Below are 11,358 nucleotides of genomic sequence, written 5' to 3' on the forward strand. Positions count from 1 at the left end.
ATCAATGTCAAATCTACTGTCAAAGCAAAAGCTTGAAGTATCATTACTGCCAGAAATTATCAACCCTAAAGGGAAGCACAGATGACACTAGTATATTTAACATATGAACTTTATAAGATCAAATGGTCTAATTTTCCTTATTCCCTACTTGCAGTTACTCTGAGTCATAAGTGGAAAGTCATAAATTGGCAGCTCTAATCAGGCAAAGCTGTGTATGTACGAACATCAGAGAGAAATAAAATGTGGTATCTTTATCCTTCTTGAAATGTTAGAAAAGACTCTATAGACTGTTCTGATTGTGGTTCATCTGTTACATGGTGCAGTGAAGGAACAGTATTGATTTTCCAGCTTTTCATGAGCTTCCAACATGCAGAAGATGCATTAAATAGTGAGATCAGAGCCCACATGCTTAAATTGAATACAAGATAAGGAAGAATTAGGAAATTGTTCTTTTAACTCCCACTTTTGTAACATAGCTCCAGTGCAGTCAAAGGACTGCTTTATGTAGAATTAGATTAAACACACAGGCTTCCCCTTCACACTCACTCACTTACTTATAGGATGCATTAAAACTGGCAGGGAGGTACAATCTGAAGTTATCAAAAAAAGTCATCTTGAAGGTTTACATTTAGTTTTGTTTCTCTTTCTACTATAGAGCAACAGCTCAGTCATTATGAATGAAACTTGAATATCCAGACTTTTCCACCTCTTCCCTTCAGTAACAGCCAAATTGACTCTTCAAATGAGAAGGCCATAACCTATTTGAAGACAAGATCTGATCAGTAAAATTTTATATTACCATCTACTTTTATTTTTTAAAAAACACAGTTTAAAAGTGAATAAATGAACTTTGATGTTTCTGCAGTTAAAACTCTTGCAGTCATGAAAACGGTTCTTATATTCCCTCCTGTTCCTTGTGTAGAGCTGTCTGTTGATTATCCAGTTCTCCAGGACACATTCATGAGAACAGTATCGGAACTTACTACTCCATGTTCATATACTTATGCCTACAACAGCCTGATATTTTTTCTTGTTCACTGACTGTGAACAGTTTTTATTACTTTATAGGGCATAAATACTTAATCTTTCTCACTTCTAAACTTCCTCAAGTTTGTGACCAACAGAGTATTCAATGTGTAAATCCTTGTTCTCATGAAGTTATCATTCTCATCTGATAGAAAAATAATAATTCCACAGTCAGTAAAATCCTAAGCAGTGCTGACAAAGTCATGGTTGTTTGATGACTACAACACAGGCACCAGCTCTTCCAATATTTAGGGAAGCCATCTGCAGAAAAAAAAAGGTACAAATTAACTGAAGAGGAACAAGCCATACAAGAGACTGCAAAAGTGCTGTTTTAACATTATTCTCAAATGGTCAAAACTAATGGGTGTATACACCACTACAAATACATACAGGTTGTAATATCCTAGTATTGTAGTTTTAAAGGTAATTATTCACTTCTGATATCTTTCACTTGAAAGTGTGAGAACAGAAAAAAAAGGTTATTTTAGAGCTCTTATATACTTTGTGAACTCTGGATATATGAAGGGTTTTGTATAATTTGTAGGCTGCAGCTAATGCTTCCACTTTAGTCCCTGAGGGAAGGTCAAGGTGACCAATACCAAAATTGTGTGGGTCCAGAATTCCTAAACAGCTTCAAGTGTCCTTTAAGTCTGGCAGCTTTAGACACTATTCAACACAACATAAGGATTAATAACTTTAGGAGACTGGATTTTGCTGAAAATAACACAGCAGAGTCAGCTTGTATGATATTTAATAATAATAGTAATGATAGTACTTTGTAATTAATGATACTGTACGTATCAAAGCAGAGGTGTTACATGTTTCCTAACTATCTGCCCAAACACGGTTATTCTTGGTTTTTTTTATGGGGACTGGTGGATATGGGGAAATAACATTTCAAATTTATTTATTTCCTATAGAATGTCATAAAAATTCTCTCCCGTCATTTAATTAATAGTAGATAAAAAAGATGGGCTTCTGCATTAACTTTACACCATGTATGTCTACAAGTTTGACAACAGCAGCACCTCTTTACAATCAAAAAGAAATAGGCATTTTTGAGTATAGTACATCTAGCCTAATTTAAATGCTTATTTTAGGACAAGATTGTGCTTTTAAAAAATGTACTTTTCTTCACTAACTTTAAAAGGAATTTAAGATGACTAATTCAGATATAAACATCTACACTGATTGAATAAATTACTTCTTCAGAAAGTCTTAAACCAGAATTAATAACACAAAGTGTTGAAATAATCCTTTGTTTCTTTTTTGTTTCTTTGTCATGAATCCAAATTTTTCCAAACAATATGGAACAAAATAAAGTACATTCCTTCTACAAACAAATTGCTAGTACCCAGATTATTGCATTATAGAATATAGACTCATAGAATCATTAAGGTTGGAAAAGACCCTAAGATCACTGAGTCCAACCATAAACATAACACTTTTTAAACACCTCCAGGGATGATGACACTCTGGGCAGCCTGTTCCAGTACTTGACAACCCTTTTGGTGAAATAATTTTTTCCTAATTTCTAATGTAAACCTCTCCTGGTGCAACTTGAGACCATTTCTTCTTGTCCTATCATTTGTTTCGCTGGAAAAGAAACCAACACCCACCTTGCTACAGACTCCTCTTGGGTAGTTGTAGAGAGTGATAAGGTCTCCTTTCTGCCTCATTTTCTCCAGACTAAACACCCCACTTCCCTTAGCCACTCCTCTTAAAGCTTTGTGCCCTAGACCCTTCAACAGCTTCATTGCCCTTCTTTGGACACAATTCAGCAGTGCAATGTCTTGTAGTGAGGAACCCAAAACTGAACACAGTATTTGAGTTGCAGCCTCACCAGTGCCAAGTACAGAGGAAGGATCACTTCCCTACTCCTGCTGGCCACACTGTTTCTGATAGAAATCAGGATGCCGTTGACTTTCTTGGCCACCTGGGCACACTGCTGGCTCATTATCAGCTGGCTGTCAACTAACACTCCCCTGTGCTTTTCTGCCAGGCATCTTTCCAGCCACTCTTCCTCAGGCCTGTAATGGTGCATGGGGTTGTTGTAACCCACGTGCAGAACCCAACACTTAGCCTTGTTGAACCTCATATATTTGACCTTGGCCCACCAATCCAGTCTGTCCTCTGTAGAGCCTGTCTCCTCTCAAGCATGTCAACACTTCCACCAAACTTGGTGTCATCTATAAACTTACTGAGGCTGCAATTGATCCCCTCATTCAAACCCTTGATAAAGATGTTAAACAAGACTGGCTCCAATACTGAGCCCTGGGGAACACCACCTGTGACTGGCTGCCAAATGGATTTAACTCCATTCACCACCAGTCCTTAGGCCTGAACATTCAGCCAGTTTTTTACTCAATGAAGAGAACACCTGTCCAAGCCATGATCAGCCACATCCTTCAGGAAAATGCTGTGGGAATTATAGAACTATGTCTATTATACCTAGTAATTGTTATTAGTTCAACATTAGGAAATGAAGAAGATGAAATTGAAGAATAAAATGAAAACTTGGCTTTCTACATAACATAAACAAATCATAGTATTTAGGATCTTCAGGACATGCTGATTACCAATTAAAATTCCAGCTCTGTTTTTATACTTTTTATGACATTTCTTCTGAATGAAGAAAGATGAAAAAAGAAATTACTATAGAAATTGATCTGAACAAGAATTTTGTCTGAAAGGGAACAAGATAATATTTCTAATTCGTGCTTATTCTGTCTTTCTCCTGTTTCTTAGCATCTAATTCTCACTTTTCTGTCTTCAGAGGAAACTCCTGACATAACACTTATAAAATATTAGGGCTAGTTTTACAGCTATGGCAACCTCAGAAACTATACTGTTTTTCAGAAAAGTAATGCTTTTACGCACAACAACAACAACAAAAAAAGAAAAAATAAAAGAAAAAAGAAAAAAGAAAAAAGAAAAAAGAAAAAAGAAAAAAGAAGAAAAGAAAAGAAAAAAGAAAAGAAAAGAAAAGAAAAGAAAAGAAAAGAAAAGAAAAGAAAAGAAAAGAAAAGAAAAGAAAAGAACCTGTGTCCATTCATTAGTTTGAGGGTCATAAAGAAGAAAAGAAAAGAGAAAAGAAAAGAAAAGAAAAGAAAAGAAAAGAAAAGAAGAAAAAAGAAAAGACTTTATGATTACCTGTGTCCATTCATTAGTTTGAGGGTCATATGCTTCCATAGTGTTCAGGTAGGTTTGACCATCATAGCCACCTACTGCATATAATTTGTCACCAAGAAGACAGACACCAACAGCATCTCGAGGCATACTCAGTGGAGCTACCATTGTCCATGTATCAGTTTTTGGATCATACCTGAGGAAAGAGAAAGGAAACTCAATGTCCAGGAAGAAGAAAAGTGTCAATTTATGCTGATCTTCACTTGAATATAGTAATTTTTTTCTGGGAAAAAAAAAAAAAGATCCTTTAGCCTCCTATCCAAAAATATTCTTCCTCACAGAAAAAAGAAAACATACAAATTTATGGTGTTCCCAATCAAACATCTAAATTTTGATTAAGAACTTTTGCTCAGCTAGCCTTTTGGAATAAACTAAGGTTTATGTGAGGTATCTTGTCATAACAAGTTTTAAGGACCAAATAAGAGCAGTATCTAGATGCATGTATATTATAATGTTTATTTTAAATAGGATAGTTCTTGCAGCATATAAAAACATTGTATCTTAAATTTTATTATGCTATATTGTAATTGCTAAAATTAAACTACACAATGTATATAACTTTCACCGCCAGAAAACCTCCTTAAGAATTCAGGGGATATGACTAACTGCATTAGAGTTAGATTTTCCTCCTGATAATTACTCAAGTGAAGAGAGTAGTACTGTTTTAAGACACAATCACCATAGAATTATTAAAGCTTGAGGGCAAAATTTCTTTTTGTAGAATAATAGTAATTTATAAATTAACAATTTTGCCTAACCTATTAATTTAGATATTCAATAACATGTAATTTTTTTAACTAAGTAATGTAAAAATTAGTATATTTAGTGTAGTACTAAGGATGTCTAGAGTATTATGTTAAATTAGATACCTCATTTTTAGATTACAAATATTACTAAAACAGAATACTATCACAGTATGATAGAATTATTTTCTTCTATTCTTAAGCATCTCCACTAAGTAGAATCATTTGATACTCAGTGAAGAAAATAAACAGCTTAAGGATACAAATCCATTTGCTTAAGTGTAAGATAGGCCACACTTTGGGCATGATAATTTCTCTAAAACAATTAATAAGAAATTCTATAATGACTCAAAATATTATTTATTTACAACTCCTCTAACTACTATATTGTTTTATAAAATTAAGCATTGAACCACTTCTTTTCCTACACCTTTAAGAGCCAGTATTAGCTATAAATTCAGTTTTTGAGGGGTGGTCAAGTTCTTTCAACATATTTTCTTGTAGTCTAAACTTTATTAACTAGAAGTTGATAATCCTACAGAAAGTTGTATGTATGTTTTACAACAGGAAAATTCTAGGCTTTCACTACAAAGGCTGACAACAAGAGCACCTGTAGCTATTTCAGGCATTCATGTTTTCAACAAGAAACTAGTAGGAATACTTTCTGAATCCCACATTGTATTTGAGCAATGGAAATTTTTAAACTTTTAAAATATTAATATTGCAACAACGTTACAGTGCTCTGCTTGTAACTGCCTTTTGGTTCATAAATATGACCTACAAATTTGACAATAACAGAACTCCCTTCAACCTTGATGAGATTTTTCTTGACAGCTAAATACATTTTGGGAAAAAAATTCTGCTTATCTACTGGCTGATCTTTCTGGCTTTATGGAGAAATCTCAGAAAACAAGATGCTAAAATGTTGTGTTCAACTTTGTCTATCTAAAATCTACTAAACTGATTGTGTAGTGCATTTTAGTTCCTTTAAAAAAATCTTTATTTTATTTATTCATATTCTTTTATTTTGTTATTTTTCCTTAAGAAGTTTTGAGTCAAATCACAGAATCACAGAATCGTTCGGTTGGAAAAGACCTCTGAGCCCTTCATGTCCACCCGTTCCTGTCTACCCACTAAACCATATCCTTAAGTCCCTCATCTACCCGCTCTTTAAATACATCCAGGGATGGTGACTCCACCACCTCCCTGGGCAGCCTGTTCCAGCTTCTGATGACCCTCTCAGTAAAGAACTTCCTCCTTATCTCTAACCTGAACCTCCCTTGGCACAGCTTGGTGCCATTTTCCCTTGTTCTATCCTCCATCACCTGGGAGAAAAGACCAGCACCCACCTCTCTACAACCTCCCTTTAGGTAGTTGTAGGTGGTGATGAGGTCTCCCCTCAGCCTTCTCTTTTCCAGGCTCAACAACCCCAGTTCCCTTAGCTGCTCCTCATAAGGCTTGTTCTCCAGACCCCTCACCATCCTTGTGGCTCTTCTCTGAACACGCTCCAGAATCTCAACATCCTTCTTATAGTGAGGGGCCCAGAACTGAACACAGTACTCGAGGTGCGGCCTCACCAGTGCCAGGTACAGGGGGATAATCACCTCCCTGGACCTGCTGGTCACACTGTTTTTAATACAGGCCAAGATGCCAATATTTATATATGTGATAAATGTATTCTAAAACTTGAGTGAAAAATACTTTAAAACAATGCTTGAATGTGTGGAAAGAAAATGCACTTGTAACAAGCCAAAAAAAATGATTTTGAATGGATGTTTTCAAAGGCTGTGTGGCATTTTCAACAACAACATTATATGCCTCCAGCTGAGTTTCCCAACCAGTGAAATGCACCAGCATGCATTGTATCTTCACCTGCGTAAAGGCAATACATTTCAATAGACTCTTTGATATATTACTCTTGAATTATAAGGGCCAAGGTGAGGAGGTGCAAAAGCAAGGAAACTAAATACAATTGACAGCTTTGGACTTTTTGGACATTTTTTTTTCTTAAATAAACAGGTATACAAGGCTAAACCTAATTCTTATAACTCAGTTCTGTCAAGAAAATTAATAACTTGTTTTTTGTAATTGCCAGGAAAATATCTGAGATATTTTTATATCCTTTCTTCTGCTAAAAACAGCTGTACTTTTCATCTTTATAATAACAAGGAATGCCCTAGGGTGAGAAGGGTTGTGGAAAAATGTTCCTGAATGTTGCAAGGAATTGATTTGAAATTAAGGTGAGATGAAGAGGGAAAACTATAGATCACTTGCTTGTGTTTTTAATAGCTGTCAAGTTTTGAGAAAAATTTGGAAGAGAAAGCTAATTTATAAAATCTGCCAACATAGCTCCAATTTTTTCTAATTCTTAAAAGGGAAATAGTTATTTTACTTTTAACTAGTTATTTTACCTTTCCCAGCTTGTGAAGAGCAGACAAACATAACATTTTATTTTAGAATGCTTGAATCCATAGGAAATCCTTTACAATTGCATCAAAAAATCATATAGATAACATAAGGAGTAAGTTTTGTCCTATAATTTTTAGATTACATATTGGGTAACTGCAAAATGCCAAGCCAGATTCAGCAGCAGCAATAACTGACATTTTATTTAAGTTTAACCCCTTCAGAAAATAAACAGATAAATCTCTCCCAGCACCTATCTTGTATGTTAAGATAAACCAACTACTCAAGCATATCTACTTTAACCTTTCAGCCCGTACATATTTGGAGAGTGTACTTTCTACATTCTCTTTTAAAGCATACAAAAACAGAAAAAAAAGTTAAAACTTCAATAAACATTTCAAGAGTACCTTCAAATTGAATGCTATAATCGCTCCAACTGTGCCCTAGTGCTTTATCAGATATTCTTAAATTTGCAGAATATCCAATTACAGAATTCAGAGTACTGTAAATACAGTGTACAAGGCTTATATTAACACATCAGGAAGTGGTGGTGTTACTAAAGGAAGTATGTCATATACTGTAAATTTCCATCACTTGAGCAGTTCTGTATTTCTTCTTTGCTCAGCCACATTATTAGTCACAAAATACTTCCAAACATAATGTGGTGTCATAAAAAAAATTCAAGGCTGAATTTTAGCTCTGTAAAATTTAGTTTATTTCTCTGGAATGTGTAATATTTAAAAAAAAAAGAAAGAAAAAAAGAGAAAGAAAATAATCTTCAAGTAAATTGTCTCTAATGTCTCTAATAAACCTCTATGGAATTTCTCAAGTAAATAATTACTTGGCACTTCTGGGGGTAAAAATATCTTTATTATTTTGCCATCACTTAGTCAAGAAAATGATGCTACTGAACATTATTTTGTATTCAAGAAATGCATAAAAAATTGGATACCTTTCTACATAGTCCAGTAGTCGGGAACAGTGGTTAGAAGCAGGAGCATCATGGCCTCCAACTGCATAGAGAAAGCCATCACATGTAGCCACTCCTACACCTCCTCTTCTCTTACACATAGGAGCACACATATTCCATTTATTTGTGTGAGGATCGTAGTATTCCATTGAACTCAAACACGAACTTCCATCCCGACCTCCAACTGAATATAACCTAGAGAAAGTCCACACAAATAAAAATTATAATAAAACAAGAGCTCAGAACTGTACACATAAAAACAAGAAGCATCTGGTTTTTTATCTGACATCAGCAAACAGGAAACAAATACAATCTCTCAAAACCATACGAATTTAATATGGTCAGCAAATATAGATGATTTAAATATTATTATCAAATCCACATACTACTTAGTGCTTTGCCCACCTGAATATAAAGGAAGATATTTTATTTCTGGTAACAGATATTTTCATTCTTTGATCACAGCATATATTGCCAAGAGTGCCATAAGTGACATGCAGATTAGTCGCTATACATTTATAAATCAGGTAAGCAGGGTTGTTGCCTAACTGCTCATCATCTGTAAGTGGAATTGAAAGTGCAAACTCATAATTTGCAATCCAGACAAACAAGAAATATGCAATCCATTTATTAGAGTTTCTCTGTGTTTTTATTGTGCATCAAAGCAGAGGGAATTAATCTGACAACTGCTGTCCTGTATTTTAATTTTCTATCTCATAAAATTATTTAATATTGAACAGATTCACAAGCTCCTAATTCTCCCTTCTTGGAAAACAAAAAAAAAAGAAAGAAAAAAAGAGAAAAATATGTACTGCATAAGCTCTGTTTGCTAAAGTACAAACCGTATGGAAACCTGTAGTCAGTCTTTGATCTAGTATTCAGCCTATTTCATATACAAAACTGTCAATGGGATGCTTACATTCAGAATGAATTTTACACTTAAAATATAGTAGAGATCAGGTATGCAGTGCATTGCAGAAAAGAATATTACATTATGTTTTAAACATGGATTTTAAAAAAGTACTACCTCATCTTCAAGGATCTTGGTTTTATTGAAGAAAAGTCTTGTTGACACTAACATTAACATGCCTTCTCAGCAAGTAAGAAAATGATACCCCTCAGGTGCTGCATGTTGATTTTCTTCATTAGAATATATTATGAGGATTTAGTTCTGTAGGGAAGTCATGGGAAACTTCTGAAAATATTTTAAATTGGAAATGGCAAAAATGTAGTTTAACAAAAAATATGTTGTGTTTGTAACTAACTCTCTGCAGGCAAGAAACTTGTTTCCTTTCTCCCTTTATAATGCTTCCCAGGAGGAAACAGTTCTGATTTTTCCTTCCCACTATTACTGTGCTGCATTCATTTCTTAGATGAATCCTTTTGCAGTCTGTTGCCTTTTATACAGTGCCTAGAGATTAACTAATAGAAACATGGGCTATTTTAAAGTCCAGCCACTGAGCAATTTAGGATGTAAAAGCTGTCTGTGTGAAGCAATTATTCATTTGGAAGCTTTTACTGTCCTAAGCGCTTCATGAATTTAGAGCTATTTAAATGTGCATTTACCATTATGTTTGGTTGGCATGGATGCTGATGAATAAGGAAGTACCATACTACCACTAAATATGTCACTGAAGCCATAGAACATACTTGTGCTCTGACTAGAGCAGTCAGGAGAATCATTACTCCTCTGTGAGAGACTTGTTAAAGCAAATACACTTTTTTGCAAATATTTCTGTGGATCCAGCCTTTCTCTATGATTATCAGATATCTACAGCTGTGATCCAGTTACAGATTAAGACACCTACATGTAAGTGTTAATCTTTGGCTGTGTACAGTGTCTAAATTACTGTTATGCTCAGGGTAGTCAGCTGAGCCTTAAGAACAATTTGGTTCACCAGTCACAATCATACTTTTTTCCTTCAGCAGAGAATAAGAAGTTATCTCTGTTTAGCCAGTTGTTCTATCACCTGATGACCCCTCCCCACATGAGAAGGGGAATCAGGAAGAGGAAAGAAGGTGTCTGGGTTGAATAGGAAACAGATTTAACAAAATAATAATTTAAAACTAATATTAATACAAATATTAATATATAATGCACAAAGTTATACTCGGCTTATATAGTGATTGCAAGCTGTGCACTCCCAGCAGTGAATGCTAGATGCATCATAGCTTCCACGAAAGCACAATGGTCACACTCAATGGGGAAGTAGGCCTCAGGAGGAGAATAATGAGTGAGACACTCCAGGGATGATGACCATTGAGGAAAGAGGGCCATCCTCAATTTATAGTGAGCGTGACATTTATGGTATGAAATACTTCTGCTGGCCAGCTTGTGTAATCTGCCCTGGCTTTCACTTGATCTATGATCACTTGATTATATGATTTTATCCCTGTGAAACCAGGACAGAACTGGAAAAAATCAAATATGTGATCTAAATACATTTACATTAATATAAATGTAAATATAAGCATTTACATGAGAGTGTCTGCACGGATGTTGTCCTTATTTTTGAAGATAGGACTGGATTCACCTGCAGCAATCAAACATTATTTATGATATCTAGAGTACGGTGACATTTCCTGTAGGCTGGCAGATATTACAAAGACTACACAGAAAAAACATGTATGAATGCTGGAGGTCAATTAGGCTGTCCTGAAGTAATTCAAATGACATTAGGCAATTACACATAGACAAGTGAATTGATCCTTAAATATGTAGACCATGGTTAACAGGCCTGAGATTTCCAATTAGATTTCTAAGTAAATGTTTTGACACCTAAACACTTCAGGCAATTTAAAAAAATGCAAAGTACCAACACTTATATAGAGTTCAGTGTGAATAATCATGTTTCCCTAACCTAAATACCCCAATTTTTTAAATTTCATTTGATGTGAAAAGTTGTCATCTATTCCATTGTCTTTAAACTGAAATAAATATATAACATGATATTTCCACGCTGAAAGTCAAGCACACTTTTTCATTCCTCTTTTTGATTAAGACAGCTAGGAAAATATAGCTAA

General features: G+C 34.7%; 1 protein-coding gene across 1 annotated transcript; it reads right to left on the reverse strand.

The window, feature by feature from the left end:
* Positions 1 to 913: 913 nt before the first annotated feature.
* Positions 914 to 8,529, reverse strand: LOC104548719 (kelch-like protein 1; the record flags this gene model as incomplete). The annotated part of the gene is made up of 3 exons (XM_010194818.1): positions 914 to 1,287; positions 4,180 to 4,351; positions 8,317 to 8,529. Coding segments are annotated over 3 exons (445 nt in total), but the record flags the coding sequence as incomplete, so codon positions are not given.
* Positions 8,530 to 11,358: the final 2,829 nt, after the last annotated feature.

Source organism: Mesitornis unicolor, unplaced genomic scaffold (assembly GCF_000695765.1).
Source record: "Mesitornis unicolor isolate BGI_N332 unplaced genomic scaffold, ASM69576v1 scaffold11471, whole genome shotgun sequence".
NCBI lineage: Eukaryota > Metazoa > Chordata > Aves > Mesitornithiformes > Mesitornithidae > Mesitornis > Mesitornis unicolor.